The sequence below is a fragment of the Branchiostoma belcheri genome, unplaced genomic scaffold (genome assembly GCF_001625305.1).
Source record: "Branchiostoma belcheri isolate BF01 breed outbred unplaced genomic scaffold, Haploidv18h27 scaffold27, whole genome shotgun sequence".
Lineage (NCBI taxonomy): Eukaryota > Metazoa > Chordata > Leptocardii > Amphioxiformes > Branchiostomatidae > Branchiostoma > Branchiostoma belcheri.
The window spans coordinates 1,210,370-1,231,003 of NW_017803876.1; the positions used below are offsets into that span (position 1 = coordinate 1,210,370).

Sequence of the window (20,634 nt, forward strand, 5' to 3'; positions counted from 1 at the left end):
GGATGGAAGGGCATGTTTTTATTAAGACATCATCTAAGTCAGCAGAATTTCGTAGAGATGATTGCCTCTCGATGACGGGTCCAATTTTCCTGTTGCGATAAAGCTAGCCCAGAGCATCGCTTTAGGGAAGCTTCTGTCTTGCCTTCTCATATTTGTTCCCATTTGTCAGAAAGCTATAACCAGAACAGGCTGCTTCTCACATTGTCTCTGTCACTTCCAAGGCAAAAGTTTAAAAGTATAAGGTTCGGGTTTCATGGAGAGGGCTCCGAGCTAGACCCTAATGGCCCGGTGGGATTGAAAGCTCGTGTGGTGGAGAGGGAAGAAAGAGGAGGATCTAATGGCGTCTGACACTTGCCCAGGGCATCATTCCTTTGGCGCGCAGGACCAAAGCTAGTCGGCTATGAATCAGGCAGATCGGCGACAGACATCGCCGCATTATTTCAGACGTCGCCACATTTTTTCAGACGTCGCCACATTTCTCAGACGTCGCCACATTTCTCAGACATCGCCACATTTTTCGGCTATCTCACACCTATGGGGAAATACTCGTATCGTGCACATCTCTTGTTAAGTCGGGGTTGGCCAGTCACTTTGGCCTCCCCGCCAACACCCAGCTGTAGGGTCCATCTTTTTGTTTCCTGGTGTGGCTGTTGTACATAGTTGTACAGTTCAGTTTCATTTTATGCACTTTATTTGTTTTCATTTATTCATACAGTTTTTCGTGCACCACTACCTGCCACACTAGCTGCACCTCCTTTTCCAGGACGCCATGTGCTGGTGAGGCACTTTGTCCTGTATTGTGTTGATGTAGATGTACTTACGGTAGATGGTGAGCTCGGCATCCTCTGAGCGGATTCCTCCCTGCGTCTCGGTGGGGCTGGCCTGGCACTGGTACTTGCCGTCATCCTCCAGCAGGACGTCCTGTATGAGAAGGTTGTACTCCCCCCTGTTCAGGTCCCCGGTGATGGTGTGACGCGGGTACCCCGGCAAGGCGCGGTCCGAACCCAGGGCGAAGTTGTCCTTCGTCCACTGTACGACGCCGGCCACGTTGTCGATTGCACACGTCAGCGTCACGGTCTCTCCCAGCCGGACCGCGACCGACTCGGGCTGCTGTCTGAAGGACTGGTCTTGGGCAGAGACTGCATAGGAGGAAGTGGACAAAAAAAAAAGAATATGTTAGGAATTATAGTACCTCTAACTTCTAAGGAAACAGTCTGTCTTTGGTGACAAAACCCAAAGTAAATACCTGGAATACTATATGAAGCAAAATTGAACAAGAAATTGGACCCCAAATTTTGGGTTATCACATCAGCTGTACTAGTTCTTCTGATAATTTCAAACCTTAGTCCACTTTCTATAATGGCTTACTTACTAACACACTAGAGATTGTAGTTAACTCCTATTGCATGATAATTGAAACAATGTTGATTAGATAACTGAGGAAGTGGTGCTTCAAACTGATGATAAGGACACCTGTTCTTCTTCAACCTGGACAAAGGACACAAGTGGAATCGGGCTTGCATTCTTTTAATGAAATAAATACTCCCCAGTTGGCACCCCTCGATTTCAGAAATTCTCCTCAGTCAAAACTAGCTTTCAGTCTCCAGTCACTTTGAATGAATCTGTCATATCTTTTGATGATATTGGAGCATTTGGCTGCACCTGTTTTGTATCACCTAAATATGTTTTTAAAACGATAGATCCAGAGAGACAGGTGCTCTGGAAAACTACCATACTGCGCTCCAGTCAAGCGGTGGGTGCTTGGGCATTTGGACAAAGGCTTTCTTATTGTGGTCAAAACAATATTTTGTTTGTCTCCTACAAAAGACTGCCTCTTGAGGTAGTGCCAAAAAGCTATAGACAGATAATATCACCAGGTTCCAAGACAAACAGAAAGGTGAGAAACCCAGGGTGGAATTGACTGGATTGTTGGCATGTTGCAGTCAAAAGTCTCCTGAGGAACAAGGAATCCTGACCCCTTCCTGACATGTCTCGGGAAAACCTGGGGTCAGAGGCAACTGCACCAGAGGTGAGCCTCCAGATGTCTTCTGTATCCTGCTATGTGCTCAAAACAAGCGGGCGTGCTGTGCACTAAAAAAGTCAGCCACCTTGTCAGCGCATTATTTAGGAGATTGACATCCATATCATACTGTTTCCTGGGAGACAGAGTGACAAGGACGCTTTCCCACGCAGGGAAAAATGTTGGGGTCTAGGACATGTAGGATGATTGTTTCTACACATGCACCCTCCAGTCACAGGTCATCTACCCAGTCCCCTTGTCACACAACAAACACACAAACAAAATAACTTCTGAGGACGTTCTGGGAAATGAACTGTTCTGGGAAATTAACTGTTCATCAAAAGTTTACAGGTACTGCAAAAACAACAAGCAAAATAGAAAGACTCACAGGTTATCTTTGTAATTGTCAATTGTAAATCATGTTTCTCATGCTGTTTCTGCTAGCTCTTTCAAAGAAATTGTGTCAAAAGTAGAAAATAAGGATAGACTTAGATGATTTTCTTAAAATTATAATGTTATAAACAAATTACACCTAGTATAAAGATGGCAGACGTCAATGTGTTTAACTTTTCTAACTAGCCGAAGAGAAATTAGAGATTTGCATGAAGGACTTGTTACTTTGGAAGCTCTTCTAGAATTGTGATAGGAAATAAGAATAAATTTTGATTCAAGTTTTATAAATCTGAGATTTAAACCTTCAGTAAATCCTTTCAAACAGTAGTAACAGTTGCATAGTGAGATATAACAACACCCTCTCTTTACAGTGTCAGCACAAGGTGTACCAGTCAACAGCAAGGCAAACACCGTGGTTGGGGGACTATTCAAGCCTTCTCCCACCATGTACGCCGTGTTTGCAAAACTTGAAGGGAGTTCACTCTTGCGCATCGAGCAGTGACGGGCAGTTACAGCAACCACCTCTCGTGGTAGATACAGGGAGCTTGACGCTCTTCAAACAGATTTAGTGCTCGGCATTGTATTTCCTGAGATGTTTGTTGTACCTGTGTAGGGGGAGAAAAGCTAAGGAACTATGGAGTTTTCCTTTAGGTAATCTACCAGTAAAGGCCTGAGAGTGGAGTTCCGCGTAGGTGGAGAAGCATTCAGCAGTAACGGCTCATAACAGGGGGATTGGCCTCCCCTCGGGGTTAAACTGGGATTTGTGCAGTCTCTGTGTACAGGTAATACGAACAATCCATTACAATTAACACAGCAAGTAATTACAGGTGAGTCCACACGATGACACCTACAGATAAGACCCCTGGTGAGACAATCCGAGACATTTTTTTACTGATCGACAGTTAATGGCCTGGACTCCACACCACCAAAACTGGGCATTAGCTTTATCTCTGTTTTTCTTTTCGTGTTTTTCCTGTGTCTGGTGAAAACAATAGCAGGATAACTGTGAACAAAGGGTAACCAGCGTTATATACCTTGAGCCTGGATAGTAATTCCTACTTCATTTCAATCCATTAAGTGGGCTCGCATGTAAACTATCATTAAGTTGATTCTGTTGCCAAAATATGGCGGAGAAAAATCTGACTGCTGCGAAAGGTACCACCCAGATAGATAAGGCTTTGTAAATTTTGAGCACAAAATGTTGTGATAGAAATCTTCAGACGACATCCGTTAGAGATGAAAGAGGGGAGAGATGAAGGAAAAAGATGTCCCAAGATACAATCATAACAACAAACCTGATAGTATACACAGTCTTTCCCATAACACTCTGTATCCAAAATATACAATTTAGTTGTAAAAAGACTATAAAATCCTGCTATAGATAAAACTTTGTTTTTATCCAAAGTAAAGGTACCAGACCATATAACTAATAAAAAAACTATGCCCCTTTATTCTTTAGGCAGTGCCACAAAGTAAAATTTGTTTCTATTTAATTAGGACAGATATTTTCCAATCAAAGACTGTACTACTAGTAGTACTACTTTCTTATAACTACAGTATTTGGCCGATTTGCCTATTTCAAAATTAAGCAAAATAGAAATTGTTTATTTTGTTCTCACTAGCATTTCCACGCAAAAGTAGGGGAAAAGAGCTGCCATTTCGCCCCAAATCTCCTTCTTTATATTTTCTATTTTCAGCGGGCCCGTGTTGATCCAAGTGTTTTGCCTTTACCAGGAAGAAAGTATGCTACGTGGATGCGGTTGCTAGCCAGATCGAAGGTGGGGGACTTAGCCGCAAATCCGCACACGTGGGAGGCTCGTCACACCTGGCACGGAGCAAGAATGTCAGGGTGCTCAGGTGATTTAGATAATCCCGCGCAGGTATTCAGTACCCCTATGGACCAGAGCCTCTCTCTATCCCCCCTCTCTACTGGGGGGATTTGACATTCCGCCCTCTTGCAGTCCCAAAGTGCCAGTCTCCCCTTTCCCAATCTATCAACACCTTTGACGAACTTGAACTCCGCAATTACAAAAATGACCTCTCGGGCTGAACAAAACATGTCTGTACCACGGCGTGCTCTAATTAAAATCCCCTCCTGCTTTTAGGATGCTCGGCGGTGAAAAGGGGCTTTTTGAAAGACTTCCAATTACAGAGCAAAGTGTCTTTTTTACGGTAATGTTTGTGTTATGAATAACAATGACTTGAGTAAAGCCCTCCAAAAAGGGGGGGACATCCCCAGCCAGTTTTCTACTCTATGGTTCCAACGAGGAATGCTGATAGGGTTGTGAACTGTTTCTAAACACTGACTGCCCAACAATGTCGGCAAAAGACAATTTCATGGGCTCATTGTTTGGGGAATGTCCGATGCTTTTCTGATTCAGATGAAGAGCAGGGGGGACAAAGAAAGGGTACTTGTGTTGAAGGGCATTAATGAAGGGCCTGTTGAGGTTCAAAGTGGAGCGGAAAACGAGACTTGTCGGGCACACAAATTTGAAAGACTTTTCTCCCCAAAGGTCTTGGGGAGGGTAGTTGAAACACAATGCCCAAATTGAGCACAAGACTTGCTGAAATTGGCAGAAGGAGAGAGCTGCAATCATGGTGTACATTTCCTGCACAAGTCAGCCTGGCCATTGAACTAATCCCTGAACCGTTTATATGTCTGATTTAATTGTAACCAATGCCACATACAAATATGTAATGGAATTTCCATAGTTTTCTTCGCACCTTGGTAATGGATTAACTTTCCTGAGTGTCGGATATAATTTCTCAACAAAGGTATTGTTCACATTATACCTTTGTTGTTCAAATATTTGCACTGAGGTGAAAGAAAGTCGAAAGGAGATGTTACTTGGTTAGAGGCGGCTGGTTTCGCCCACGTTCGCTCAAGTACCCAGGTTTCTGTGTTGTTTTTAGAGCTGACAACTCGCGTTGTTGGACAGGTTTTGGCAAATGAAGTGTGTATATGTTGACCACGTCTAAATTGCAGGCAAACACATTGTCAAAAGCTGTGCACACAAAAACGCAAGACCATCAAAAATCCCCGCTGGTTCTGGCGTTACGGGCAAACAGCGAAATGCTTTCACAACAAATATAGAAAATCCTGGGAACCATCGCTAAGTGGGGGGACACCGCAAGGACAAAATTTAAACCCGTCTGGTCTGATTTGGGTATAAATCGTGGTGTTGTTTTTCTTATGGCGACGCCAACCGCCGCCCACTATGGGGTCATGTCGGGCGATGAGCAAGTTTTTTTCTCTCGTTCGTGAACGAAATTTTCTTGACAAACGGTCCTTCCTACAAACAGATATCATTCCAGTTTGGAGTGGGTCGCCTCCTTGTCCCCATTATCCTGTTTGTGATCACCGTACAGATGCGAAACAGAGCGCAAGGCACAGACAGAGGCCCAACTGGTCCTGGCCCCGAAACGAAATTCCCACATGACATTACGCGAACGAAAACAGTGCAGTCGTTTCAGATCTCACACGAGCATGCAACAAGTAGAGAGAGGAAGTTTCAACCATTCCGAGTGTTTCCTCTGATCAAACAGAAAAGAGTGGCAATAAGTCCAATCGTAACCGTGTAATCTGTTTCCTGCGCTGCCCACCAAAAAACACAGCAGCAGCGGAGACTTGTCAAGCCGGGGAAGTGAGCAAGCACGCGACCCGATGCAAGGCAGTCGCGAGCCCCCGGCCCAAGGCCAGCCGCCCGCCCGAGCCCGTCCCGTCAAGAAAATCCCCGCAGATCACCCCAAAATTCCCGGCGCTTACCTCTTGCTACGAGTCCCGCCAGCGCTAGGGAAGCGACGATGGTTGCCAGTAGGCGCATGGTGCCAAGCGTGAGAGTAAAGTTGTGTCCTCGTGTAAGCACGGAGTGAGAGTGCTCCTAGTCAGTGAACCGATCGATGCTCGCTACATTCTACCGGGCCGCGAAACAATGTTGCAGTTTATTTCCCAAATTGACATATGGGTCACCCGAGTCCCCGCCCTCTCTTTACTCCCCGCATCCCGCCAAACCTTGCGCCCCAATGGTACGCGGCTATTGCAAGGGCGTGACGGGGAATATGGACCACTGGCGTCTGGGGTAAGATCTGGAAATTTACATACTAGTACTATCACTCCTGTGAGGTTTGAGGTTTTGGGCGCGAGTCTCGACCACTTCCTGATTGTTGCAGGCACAGTAAACTTTGCATTTTCTCGAGAAATGCTTGCAGGAAAAGACAGGTAAGGCTGCGTGCCATGTGTGGCGTGTTTGGACGGGTTGGGACACTTTCCGTTTACTTTTTTCCCTGCCTTTCTTCGTGGATGGAACGAATCGCAACTTCTGGAAAACGCAACAGCATCGTATATATTTTTTCCCACGAAATCGATCCATATTCAATGATGTTTTCCCATCACAAAGTCATGTTAACTTAGCGCGAACGGTAGCTAGTCCTTATTTGCCGTTACCAGTAGAGGAGTATAAGTCCTCGCAGAAATGCACAGGGTCAAAAGGGGTTGTGTTTTTTCTTGACCGTGAATAACTGGAGTTGGCATAGCGGGCCAGCTGCATACCGTAAAGCGATCATAGGTTGTCGGGTCTGTATTTGTCAGCAAACATATACAGTGCCTTACGGTAGATTGGCAAACAATTGGGACAATTTGCTACAAAACCACGATAAGAAACGAGATAGGTGCCTAGCTACGTTTACCTAAAACTTAGCCAGTCTTTGTCGTCCGTTTGAAAACAGTACGGCCAGTGTTGCACAGGCCAACGCAACAGATAGGTATCAAATCCGTTCGCAAATGTTATTCACCGTCTCTCCTAATTATTTCCCAATACTCGGACGCCCTTTCTTATCTCGGCAACGCAGCCGCGCGTCTTTCGCATTGCTATTCACGGCACATCACACAGCACAAGGAAAACAGTCAATAAAATGGTATTGATCGCTCTAAGATTGGTCACACTTTAAACACAGGATTGCTAGTTGATGAGTTAGGCTGTTTGAGTTGCTTGAAGTATGACTCCTAGTACAAACTTTGTTTCCAAGAGTTGGCATAGAAGCAAGGGTCAAAATGGGGCCAGAGATGATGGAAGTCAGATGTTGGGAGTTGGAATGTCAAGAATTCCCAGTGCTGGATACAGAGTTAGGCAGGACTTGGTGACCATGGCTAGGACACATCCTGCTCTTCCCTGTACCATGGGCGCCATCTGGGGATGACCAACCAGACTGCCTAGCTGGACAAAGGGATGAGTGTGTTCCTGTCATACTGGGCAACTTGAGGAGTTAGGCAAAATGATGCTTTGTCCACAGAAAAAAATTGATCACCCAGTACAGCATTTGCAAGAACATTTTACTAGTATTTAACACCGGGTTGGAAACACAAGGTGTATTCATTCTGTATCACCTGGATTTTCGAAAGAGATGCGCACGAAAAGTGTTCAAATTATTCTATGGAACCTTCGGAAGCCCATGTTAAACTACGGTAGTAACCTTAGGACCCTGTGTGATACCGCAAGTTATCACACGGGCGAGAATGCCCATATCGAACGTTATCGCAGCCTACATTGTAGCTATATGGCATAAATGGAATCGGCAATACTGACGGCAAAAATAAACTTTAACACTTAACAAATTGTAATAACTTAAAACTGAGGGAAAAGAAGCTTAGAGGTACAATTGGTACATTGCTGTGTTGACATTTGACAAATTCATGGCTTTTCTCTGTCAACTTGATCGTCACACATAACTATTTGTAGAAAGCTGAAGTCGGTTGGCTTCTCAGTTGAATGTCACACTAGCACTAGTTGAGGTCATTTTTGATCCAGCTGCAACATTAGAATTCTTCAACAGAGAAATGTTAGATTTGTAGTCTCAGCAATGGATATGAATGGTATTTTCTTGAATTAGACATTGTTGGCTGACAATGTTGACTTCTTGTACTTAAATATTGTTTCCATTCATGTATATTCATATTCTGCCAGCAGATGTGTGATGTGTTTTTTTTTTTTCAGTGGTCACACACACTCCTTCGTATGAATTTTTTAATTCTTACACAATATTTTGCAAGAATGTACTTGCAAAATCCTCCTTCCCAGACTTATGCAGCGGTGTGTTAATTTGTTTGGGAGCACTGATCGGTTCGAGGGAGTTTTGCCGCAGAGGGGGGTATATGACTTCAATAAGAGTTATTGCCTCTTATTGAAGATATTGAAGATACTCCTTCCACAGAAGTACTGTATTGACATAGTGTAGCATGGCTTGAAAAAACAATCGAGGACCTGGCTGTAACGTGTATTTGTAAACCCTGTCAAGTCCAAGGCAGTGGGGCCAAGTTTACTTTCCTCCCACTCATCAGAATCCGTTACAAGAAGGATTCTTAATTAAAGTAGGGGTAAAGCAAACTTCGGTTTGTGTGCTGAGGTAACTTGAGTATGTAGGTACCCTCCATGACCCAATAAGGGGTGTAGGACTTTGCTTGTTCCGCAAATCTTGGGGCTGAGGCCTCTGATGCTCGATAAACATTGGCTTTTGACAAGGAGGCTAGATGTATCCATGTTGCTGTAAGAGAGGCAGCATTCAGGGCTGGAAACATCTTTAAGACTTAGCTCATCCAGATTGAAGATCCCGTGAGTGCAGTGGAACAAGTTGCTGAGGAAACAAGTATATTAAGGTTAGTGGATCTTATTCTATGTAGAACTTTTGTAGAATTTTTAAGTCCCAATAGTTATGATTAAATGTATGAAAGCAAAGCATGATAGTAATGCTTGCTTCAGAGAGGTATGGGCCACTACCATATCTGTTTTCCCTATTCAAGTGCCTGACTACTATAGCAGATGTATCTGTTTCGGATTTTCCACTGACTTTGGTTGTTATCATAGTCTTTCTCTTGTGAGTATTCTATTGCCTTGATGGATAGGGGTGGGAATTGGAGTATGAATAATACATCCTTTCCAGTCAGAGCTTATTGAATTGAGAAAAGGGGTGGGGTATGGTGTTGATTGATAAGAAGGCAGATGACATATCTCAGCTGGCAGTAGTGTACTACTAGTGTTGTAGAGTGGAGTTAGGGAGACTTTGGCCAAACTAATGATCTGACCCCAATAATATCTGGACTGAATGACCATCTCTGTGGATAAAAGGGTATGGAAAATTCACATTTCTACAGTATGCTAGCATCAGAGGGTTGAATTTCTTGGTCTCTGCTTAGAGAGATCTGAGATATACACTACTTTGGCAGTAAGTCATCAACTGTCCTTTTTTTTTTAAAGCAATACTGTGTGAAAAAACACGGGGAAAGGGTCTCAGTGGATAGCCAGAAAAGCCAGGGTACCGAAATAGTTACTACAGTGATGCCAACAGTCCCAGTGTTGACAGTGGTGAACTGACACCGTGAGGTTATTTTGACTTGTGTATTTTGTCTCCTCACTTCTTGGCTCTCCATTGACATGGAAACAGAGGCCAGGTAAGTGTAACAATCTTTTTTTCAATGACCTTTTCAACCTGAGGTAGTTTCCTAAAGGTACCTGACCCATGGCAGCTTTTGAATGAGAAGAAAACGGGCGCTTCGTCTTCCCTGGTTGTCGTATTCATGTCTCTTTCATCGGTATTGTTTTCCGCGTCCTTTCACGGTAACCGAAGGGGAGATGACAGTAGAAAGGGCTGTAACAATGTTGCATACCTTGTACGCACATAGCCTCTCCAAACAACTTTCTTGCTTGAAACATGAGGTGTTTAAATGGTGATGTTATCTATCTGGGGAAACACAAGTTGTTCTCTTAATGGTTTAACTGTGATTGACAGCTACTGTGTCAACAAATGCGGGCCATGCCAGTAATCAACGGCCATTCAGTTACTTTTCAGCACTGAAAGCTGTGTTTTTCTGTAGGAGTTCTAAAGAAAAATAGTCATTCTGATTTGACTGAAGAATTATTCTGATGGTGGTGCAGAGATAGCCAGAAAAAACAGTGGCAGAAAGCTTTTCTTGATGTACCAGAGAGTAATCTAATGTGAAGTGGAAATATCAGGTATGAAGAAGATGAATCGTAACATGCTGTTTTTGTTTAGTTATCAATGGCCATTCAGTATTTTCAGCACTGAAAGCTGTGTTTTTCTGTAGGAGTTCCAAAGAAAATGTCATTCTGATTTAACTGTAGAGTTATTCTGATGATTCTACACTTTATGCAAAGATTGCCAGAAAAAACAGTAGCAGAAAGCTTTTCTTTGATGTACCTGGGAGAGTAATGTGAAGTGGAAACTTCAGGTAAGAAGATGACTTGCTGTTTGTTATGCAACTGTGTGACAAACTGATGAAATGTGTATACGAATGCTGGAACTTTAGAAAAATGGTGTGCTTAATATAAGTTTCTGCATACTGTAAATAGTGGGTTTTTTTTCTCACTATAGATGGACTTGACTGAGTGATTATCTGTTTTTGTGTTACACAACTTACAGTATAGTTCCATCCACAAGTTTAAAACAACAAAAACCTCAATTCAATCCTACTGGGAAATAACTCCCCTAAAAAATTCATGAATTTACAGCATTACAAGAGTGTATTGCATCATAAAGTTTGCGCGAACGAATAAAAGCAGTGTTGGTCTTGACTTGTCAGCTTTAAGATTCTAGTTCCTACTTGTTGGCGATAACAAAAATAGCTAGTCTCATTGTCAGTAGAGGACCATAGGACTCACTCTGTTGCATGTTGCCATTGGTTACCCAGCTACCTGGTTGAGGCCCCCCTAGGTCACCTGTTTTCCACATGAGTCGTCTTCAAAAAAAGACAGAATCTGGACCTCTTTGTGGCGCGACACATGACCCAGCGTCCCACCTGCCACCGCCACCCCCCTCCCCTCGGACAACTTTGTCACAGCGCCCCTCCAGCACAATGCCACTCTCCAGTTTCAAATAGCACGATCCAGTTTCAAGTGACCTTTCTATTGTTCGCCCCGTCCCTTCAGATGCTACTTGCTTTTCATCAAACGGTCCTGCGTCTTGCATGCCCTGTAATTTGGTGACCGATTTAGGAATTATTTGCATAATTCTTTGGATGAGTGTAATTTCACAGCCAAGCTCAAGCTGTTGTAGATGTGTAAGAAACTTCACAAAGTTGTGTTGTTTTTTTCTGGCAGTACTACAAGATCTGAGCATGTTACTGTACTAATTGCTGGAGGGTTCACTTTGACTGTCAGTTGTTCTCCAAAGTTGGGCAGAAAATTGCAATGACTTCCCTCCATGGACATCTCCATCGATCAGCCCCAATTTCTTTGTACAGATTACTGAACCACATCCAACCAGAATCTCAGCCTTTACAGAGGAAGTGGCTGGAAAGAGTAGAATTTGGCCAAATAGACAGATAACATGTCAGAGGAGTTGGTTTGCCAAAGGAGTACATTTCATGAGGCTGCTCCTTTAGCAGACCAACTCCCCTGGCATATATATTATCTCACAGTCTATTTGGCCAATTTCTACTCTTTCCAGCTGCTTCTGAAGCCTGTTAGAGGCTAATCAAATCTCATGACTGGTCATAGCTCACAATACAGACCTCAAGGGATAAATCCTTTTGGACTTTTACCTTAAAATGTCTCCATTTTGTCGGGTTTGTTTTTTTCCTTTATACTGCAGCATGTTCAAACCAGACTGTGCTTTGTCCCCGCAAATTCCCACAAAGCTCGACCATCCATCCCGGGTGTGCCACTAACCTTGCACCTGTCACATAGTGCACTCCCTATGGAAATAAATGCCATGTAAAAAAAGGTCTGTCCTTTGCAGTCAATCCCCTAGCTCCCATTAGGAGTTACTATCAGATTCTCATTCATGAATTTCTTCTTTCCTCAAAGAAGGTGATTCCATTGATGAAAGTCTTCTAGTCCGGAATTACAAGGTGATTGCCTCTGTGTCATTACAGTATATTTGCTCTTTGAAGTTTTTTTATTAGCCATGCTTAAATCTTATTGGTTGAGTTACATCTGTTAGTATTTTTGTCATGTATAGTCAAAGGTGGAATGATATTTTAAAAAAAAGATCACAACCTTTTATTTAGACTGTCATATTATTTTACAAATTCCACTTTAAAATCTGCTTAACTACCATACAGTTTCTAGATGATCCGTGAAAGCATGTGATGACACGCTTACACCCTGTCCATTTGAACCCACTGAAACAACCCCGTATTAATTTCATATAATCCCACCTCATCAATACAGCATGCATCCCTTGGGGGAAGCGGAGCCAGCCAGCCTATTACTCTCTGCGATTTCATGCTCGGCCTTTGGAAGTCAGGTAGATTAGTCACAGTGGAACATTGATGGGGCAAGTTTTGTCACCTCCTCTCATAATTCTCCTGTCCCCTTCTGTCTGCAACAAAGCCACTCCACACTCCTCACACCTAAAAGGTGTTTGCTCGCCGCTTCGGGACGTTTGAACCATCGAAAGTGTGACAGGTGGCAAGGTTGGTTAATTCAATTTGTCTGGAGTTTGAATACATCGAATTAGTTGCGTGGATATGGGCAATTTATGCAAATCAATTAATGTTGATGTGACAGTAATAAAGGCGGCTTGAACCTTATTACACGTTGTTCCATAAAACAGCCATTAAGTACCCTGCAGATTGCCTGATAAGAGTGGGAATGGTGTTGGGGCTTTTTACTGACAAGGAAAAAATCATGAATATCATTAAGGCACACTTTGATAACTGTTGACACTCTTGACAGAAGCTTAGGCTCTCTTTATTTGCCTCCATTGTCTTTGATTAGCAAAAGGAGATGTTTGTATACTTAAGAATCAAAAAAATTTTCTGAAACATATGACAACAATTATGCCTACTAGTATTTTATATTATACACTCAATTATGCCTACTAGTATTTTATATTACCTATACACTGCAAGTTTTTTATGATCAGCCTTGACCTTTTAATAATTTTATTCTTGACTTCATACCTGAGATCAGGGACCTCATGTGATCCAGTATCACAAGGATCACAGATGGAGATCGAGATAGCACTGCACTAGATGCTCCAGTTTTGTAGAAAAAGGATAAATGGGTGGACGAAACTTTTTTTGATTAAAGCAAGCATTAACTCACTAATTGATTTTTCGACAAACAAAAAAACTGATTCCTGTATTAACCAAGCTGACCAGCTGCCGTGTCAATAGCTAAAAGTAATAGACCTCGGTAATCAGAAAAGTGCTGAGGCATATGGCAAACAGATAAAGAAATATTGGGTGTGCTAAAAAGATTGAAATGTTCCTACATAGATGTATGGCACGCTTTCCAAATGTCGTAACACAGTGAGTCTCTCTCTGTGTGACATCTGCCCCCACCAGCTGTTACAAGTGATAAGGGCCCTTTTGACTGTGGGATTACCATGTAGGGCCATGGTGAGGGACCAGGGCTGAGGAGTTAGTCAAAAGTGCCTGTAGTGGTCCGCATTGTGTGGAGGTCAGGGTGTGGTGGGCTGAGGGGCAGCTGAGTAGACTGTGGTGCATTCAGCGCCGAGACACCATGGGGAGCTAACTAACGTGCAGCAGCGTAGAACAGAAATATCTACACCCTGTAGTAGAAGTTGTGGTTTTTCTGCTGCCTTGTGGTTTTTCTGCTGTGTGTAGGATTATAGAAGAGGTAAGTTGCTTGTGTTATCTACGGTAGCATAAACTACTTGAGTGTAAAAACAACAAGGAAATTATCATGAGGTGGTTTGAGTGTTTTAGGAAATGATACTGTAGCCATGTGGTCTGTTTATGTACATTGGCAGCTACCGACCTAAAAAATAACAGATAAACCTAAAAACAATTCTTTTTAAGCTGTTCCATTTTTTGTATAGTGTTTATTTTGAAACATCAGGTTATTTTTCAGCATCTTAACTTGAGATGTGCAATTTGTTTTTACACTGTTTGGAGCCATCGTGACTTTTTTTGTGAGGAACTTGATGTGGTTCAAACCACATTTGACAGGCTGGGTTTGAAGTAGATGTTTGAGCCTATATTCTTGACCTTGAAGATAGGAATCTAACCACAAAATCAAACTGCAAGTGAACTTCTTACTTAACCACTGAACATGATACAGTATTAACACAGTAGATGTTGCAATGACAGTTTTTTCAGCAATACCGCACTTGGTGTTTTCTTTTGCTGTTGACTCAATTGAGTGCAGTCCATAGCAGCTTTGCTAGGGGGACATTGTACCATGTATGCCAACAAAATATTCCCTTACAAGAGCTAAGATATATTTGGGGTGCTTTGAGTTCAGCTCATCAATCAGATATGCTGATACTGTCAAGGGCTCTTGTTCCAGCAATATTGAACATGAGCAGCCCTTTTGCATTATTCTATTTTGCCTGAGGCTAGCCTATGTTTTTCCCATCATCAGCTATTTAATAATAATAGGATTTGCTTTTCAATGGCAACAATAACAAGTCCTTCAACGATCTTGACTTCAAAACAGCTGTCATTCTAGATTATGCTTGGTATATTTTTGCCTGTTCAATATTACCTAATACTGGCTTTTTCATTATTCAGCCATGTAAAAATTTTGGCTAATCTCTCATAAAAATATGGACTAATATTAATCCTTCCTGAACCCCATAAAACTGCTCATCATTGTTCCAGGCTACCATATTTTTATAATATTAATGAAATCTTTGTGTTTCACATAGCTGAAACTCTCTTTCTCTCTCTGTTTGTCTGCTTGCTGCTAGAAAGGTATGGATTTTTTTAATGGTAAGCTATGGTCACAGATATGGTAATGTGCGTACAGGTGGAGAGGTTTGCGCTCAGATCCCAGTTGATTCCCCGCAGCGCGAACTCCCGTGGCAATCATTACAAGTTGGATCAGCGCACGTCTGCACGGCATGTGTGCCGAGATATAGCGTGCCATTAAGGATGTGGCGCTGAGTGCACCGTTTCCATGACAGTAAACTCGCAGTAAGAGCACCAAAAAGGCCATTAGGAACCCCACCCATGCTCGAGCTCAGTCTCCCACCCTCTGATGTGGAAGCCGTGTTAACTGTTTGTAGGTCTGCATTGTGAATGAGGTACCATGTCAACACATCATCCATGTCTGGTGAGCCTTGGTTATTACCTTGTTTACATTGTGAGCGTATCGACCAGTCTTAAATAATTGATAATATGATAGTATTACTTATTGCTTTTGTAGCAGTTTTTTTTTTTCATTTATTGGGGAAAATTTCTCAAGTGGACGAGTGTAACAGAGAAGTAGTTCTGAAAAATCTAGGTGGCCACCACGGGATTATATTATGATAAGCAAAGGTGATTATTAATGTCTAAGCTATAAATATATATGCATTATGTATTCACCCTGATGTTTGTCCAGAAATTGGTCTCAGGTTTTGTAGCTGCAGAAATAAAAGAGTAAATTCAATTATAGAATTTTAGTGCGATACGTTCTGCTAGAATGGCAGAATTTATTCTATCATTAGCCATCGACAGGTTTCAAGAAAGTTGCAATATCCTGCTTGTCCATAGATGGAGTATGTGCTACAACTTGAAGACAAGACTGTACCATATTCCGCTATGGGCATTCCTTTGGTCAGCAAACTTCTTAACTGCTCTAATCTTAGTGCTGTACTTGCCATCAATAGAACAAACATTTTCATAGTGTATTATACTTTTTTGGTGAATTGTTCATTGTCAAACAAAACAAAAACTTTGACAGCTTCATACTTCAAAGCGAAGATTGTTTAGTGTTGCACTTTTATCTTTGTTTAATTCATCGCTGACAGGGGCTTTATATGGGCTAATTGGTAAACTGACCTCATCTCGTTAAATGGTATAACCCAATTCTGGACTGGGCAGTGCACTTGTTACAGAATTAGAGGGCAGCTGTAAGATACAGAACAGGACTGTCCCCAGGCTCCCAACTGTTTGGGTTACACCCAGTTGGACCTTTGGGCCCTGTGCTCCAGTCACCCTAATTTATCCACCCAGGAAGTGGGCTGGGTGTAGCCATGGCAACTGTGTCACATGATCCCCAAGAGAGCTGATTGGCTCCTAGAATTGCTGTTGGAATAGCCTGGAATTGATGCTATCATTTTCCAGTGCCAAGGTGTTGATTGCTTGCCTGTTGTAGCTAGCTGGGCTGTTGTAGATAGCATTCCTGCAGGCCAGGGTGTACACTGTAGGTCCGTACCTCCCGCTCCTACCTTTAGGTGAGTGTCTGTTTTGCACGAATTTGTTTGGTTTGTTGCCAACATGTTATCATTGACCTTATGGCACGACATATGGATCCCTTCACACCACAGTGTGTAATGTTAGGGATGGTTTGAGGTGATCAGGATGCTAAAATCAGATAGTAGGTGGTGCACTCGGTTGGAAAGATGTCTTTGTACCCCGCTCATATCTGTGCTTTTTATCTCCACAGTTGTTCCTTTCATCCAGATTGGATTCTGCATAATTAAGCCACATATGGCAAAAAGTAGCCATTAGATGATTGCTTATTTCTCCATTGATGATATCAGCTGTAATCAAAAGTTTGCTCCCATGCAGAGAACAGGCTAAAAGGCTTTCCACAACTCTCTCACTACCTTGTTCTTTGGTCCAGCCTGTGTTTTTATCTGTCACTCAAAAAGAATGCCCCAGTTGGAGATATACCACATGTTTCAGTCTCAATCATCAACAGTTTCCTTCTAGTATCTTCCCTTTCCTGACTAACTCTCTGAAAATGTTCGTGCTAATCTGCTCGGAAGTTGATTCATTGGAAATCCGACATGCCTTCCTCCTGTGTTTTCCTTGCGGGCTGGAAGTGTCCCTCCAGGTCTCTCCCCTCGTGGCCCTGACACCCAAGCTACATCTGGTACCAGTTACAGGCCAGAAAGATTGAATAACACTAAATTTAGGTTTGTTTCCCTCTAGCTCCATCCCAATTGGGCCTCAGCAGCCAGCGTGGGCCCCTAGTGGGGACATAGAACACATTCCCAGACTAGATTGCCATGCTCGCTGTTCCTCCCAACACATCACTTGACTTTCTGCAGCCGAAAAAAAAAATAGCACACTGCATGATAGAGACTGACCCTCAAATTCCTTTACAATTCGGAGGGTGTCTGCCTCCTTTCAACTTCTAATTGGTCACGTGGTTACAACAGCGGAGAGAGGAGGGTGTGCTCACAGAGAATTTCGAACGGTAGAAAGGCAGGCAGCCCTGGCAACGACGTCGGCTAGCATCCGAATGGGTTAGTGGCTCTTTCATTGGTTTTCTTCATGCAATTATGTGGTCACTTGTGTTTGCATAATAGTATTGTCAGGATAACGGCAATTTGATTACGGGACAAGTGGGGGCTTACAAATTGAGTCGACGGGGAAAGAAGGTAGGTAGAGAATGGAGTTGCTTGGGGGATGGCGGAAGCAAATGAGGGAACGAGGTGGAATTTTGTAATGCAGCGCTAGTACGGCGCACCAACGGGTGGCCATGACGTCAAGCGAGCATCACTATGAAATCCTGGCACCCTGGCTGTTGTTACTGTGGTTATCCCTGCACTGCTAGCCTTTAGCCCGGGGAGGAGTTGGCATTAGAACAAGGTTGGAACCTTTTCAGTGTCTATTTACTTTTCGTTCTATTCTCGCAGACTTGTTAAGGCTTTGTATGTTCTTGCGCACAGCGAGTATTGTGTGGAAGGTTTGTTGCATGCGCTGTACAATAGTAACAATGACAGGACTGAGAACCCATTTATTTAAGAAAGACTTTTTTTCACTTCACTAAACATAGCTCAATGAATGGTTGTAGGCCATTTGTACGGTATTTCTAGCAGTGATTGTGGACCATTCTAGCTACAACTGTGGAACAATCCTGCATAAATAATAGCTACCCAGTAATGCAGTTGCGGTAATGTACACAAGTCTGAGACCTCCCTGTACTGTACAGTATTTCCATCCCAAATGCGCTTGCAGTCCGTTTCCAATTCAGGTAGGTCATAATCCTCTGCCTTTTCTGCATAGCAAAAGATGAGATCAAAGATACTTTGTGGAAAAGCTCAGTTGCTTTCGTGACAGTAGCGTTTGGGTGTGAATAAGAGGTCAGCCGAGAAAACATGTTGTCTGTGCCATTGATTGGTGTGCTGGGATTATTTTGATTCCGAAAGAATGGGGGTTCAAAAAGCCGCACTAGCTGTACCCGATCCCTTCATGTAAAATTAAGGTTTCCATCCATTCTCTGTACCACGCTGTGCCGGTATTGGTAACGTGGGGAATAATAGATGGGATCCTGTGTTGTTGCTCCTATGGAGTAAAGAACAACTGCTGTTTCTTTTTAAATACCACAAGCAAGCTTTGTTGTCCCAACTGGCCACTTCTGAGAAAGTCAGGTAAAGGGGGCTCTTTTTCAGTGAGTTGAAGAGGTAAGTTGAAAGACCTTCTATTTTGTGATATTGATATTATTACATGTAGATCTCTTGTTGTTTAGTCATCCTCGTCAGAGGTGAAGCATGATATCATGCTTTTTCTATTAGCTATGCTTGTGCAATGCGGCTTCGCTACGGCTCTTGATCAGCTGTAAAATGTTATGTGTCATCCTTGTACTTGAACCAACAATTCCTTAGTTACCCGTGATAGTTTGCCAACTGTTGTGCAACAAAATCTCGCAAGTGTTCAGACAGTTTATGTTTTCAGAGAATTCTTGTCTTCCTGTCTTCTCATTGCGGAATTCTTCCTCGGAAAGGTTCCTCACCTTAGGTCACAGTTCACAAAGTAAATAAGCTGTCACGGGTTTGTATGAAACCTCCCAGATGTTCAGATATATAGTATTCCACACAAAGAAGGAGACCTAAGCGTCAGATGTTGCCATGAAAATGAGTAAACTTGCCTTTCGTAAGAACATCTCAGTTTATTTTAGATAGAGCTGATGTCAAATTCAATCTTTTATAGGTGGTCTTATTTCAACAAATGTCAAATGCTTGTGTAATTTGCTTGTCCAACATAGTGGCTTTGGGTAGGTATGGAAATTGTTACCATTCATCTGTCAGAAAGTGCAAGGATACCGAAGATCACAAAGTAGTACAGTATCTGTATATCCTTGGAAGAATTTTAATGAGACAAAACACTTGTGCCACAGTGGAAATTTGTATCTGAAGAACAAGTCCTTCAAAGCCAATTTCAAAGTAATGTAAACAGTGTCTTTTACCAAGGGAAAGGGTGCTGTCAGCTTTAGGCAGACATGAGTAAACATTGCCCTTGATTTAGATCTGTCCTCTGTCAAGAAACCAGTTAAGTAGGGATTCTGGTTTCTTTCAGGATTCAAGTTTTACAAGATATTGCTGTAAGTGTAACCAGTCGCAGAAATGTTGATGGCATTACCAGGCCACACCATTATAAGGTGTATGATTATTATATAGCATAGCAAGCCAACCTTGCCATTTGTTTACTGCAAAAATATTAATATTTTGTCAATGTGAAAATAGGTATTAGCTTTGCACGATTGCTAGAAGATAAAGTACTTTTCATAACATATACCTGTATAAGATTTAATACATACCAGTATCAGGTTCAGGTAGCATTGCCAAGCAATTTTGTATGCTTGTTTTAGAATCACAGACCAGAAGGTTCAGGTTCTTGCCAGGCTAGTTAGGTTAGGTAAGGTTACCAGTTATAGCTTTACAAGACTGGATAATGATAGACCCTGCTTTGATATTTGGCCTTTCAGAGGTTACCACACACTACTACACACATGCGGCTATTTTTGACTGCAAATTCCCCTCAGAAGCGGGTCTACAAATTAAAAGTAATGAGTGTAGAATCACAAACCAATTGACTGGCAATGTGACTGAATTCCCCATCTGCATGCAGCCACTAATAGCAGGAGTGTGCCTCCCCAGATGTGTGTGTGTGTGAATTCCCCATACAGGCACTGCAAGGGAGAGATAAATTTTGCAGCAGGGGATTCCAGTCCATTTTTCATGGATTATGGATCTAGAGGCTATGGATTTTGTATCCATCTACCTGTCACTGGGGTTGTTATGGAGGGTGGGTGGGAGGGAGGGACTCTCTTGCCACTGCAGGCTCTCTTTGATGGATGATGGCTGAGTTCCTATAGTGCAACACTGTAGGGATTCCTTTTGACCAGACTCACTTGTATAGGTCGTTGCCCGTGAAGTCTGCATGTTCTGGCTATGGTATGCTTCTAAAGATAACTTGCGGTCACATCTAGACTCTATCTGTATTGTATCTAAATAGCAGACTCTAGTCGTGCCTATTTGATTTTGAGGCAGGAAAAATCACACAATGTGTACGACGAAAACAT

At 42.7% G+C, this 20,634-nt stretch overlaps 2 protein-coding genes across 14 annotated transcripts in view; one reads left to right on the forward strand and one right to left on the reverse strand.

Moving 5' to 3' along the window:
* The window catches only part of LOC109472227 (kin of IRRE-like protein 3), a 68,847-nt gene extending 62,466 nt beyond the window's left edge, over positions 1 to 6,381 (reverse strand). For 3 of the 4 annotated variants that reach the window (XM_019771841.1, XM_019771839.1, XM_019771838.1), the window contains exons 1-2: positions 6,180 to 6,381; positions 822 to 1,139 (exon numbers count right to left, since the gene is read on the reverse strand). In XM_019771841.1, coding sequence (XP_019627400.1) covers positions 822 to 1,139; positions 6,180 to 6,237 — 376 coding nt within the window. In that variant the 5' untranslated portion in view covers positions 6,238 to 6,381. The remainder of the gene's footprint in view (positions 1 to 821; positions 1,140 to 6,179) is intronic. The other variant, XM_019771840.1, reaches the window with a different exon arrangement.
* Positions 6,382 to 6,442: 61 nt separating this feature from the next.
* The window catches only part of LOC109472226 (nephrin-like), a 101,193-nt gene continuing 87,001 nt past the window's right edge, over positions 6,443 to 20,634 (forward strand). For 3 of the 10 annotated variants that reach the window (XM_019771826.1, XM_019771827.1, XM_019771835.1), the window contains exon 1: positions 17,265 to 17,575. In XM_019771826.1, the coding sequence (XP_019627385.1) occupies positions 17,572 to 17,575 (4 nt within the window). In that variant the 5' untranslated portion in view covers positions 17,265 to 17,571. The other 7 variants (XM_019771833.1, XM_019771828.1, XM_019771831.1 and 4 more) reach the window with 7 other exon arrangements.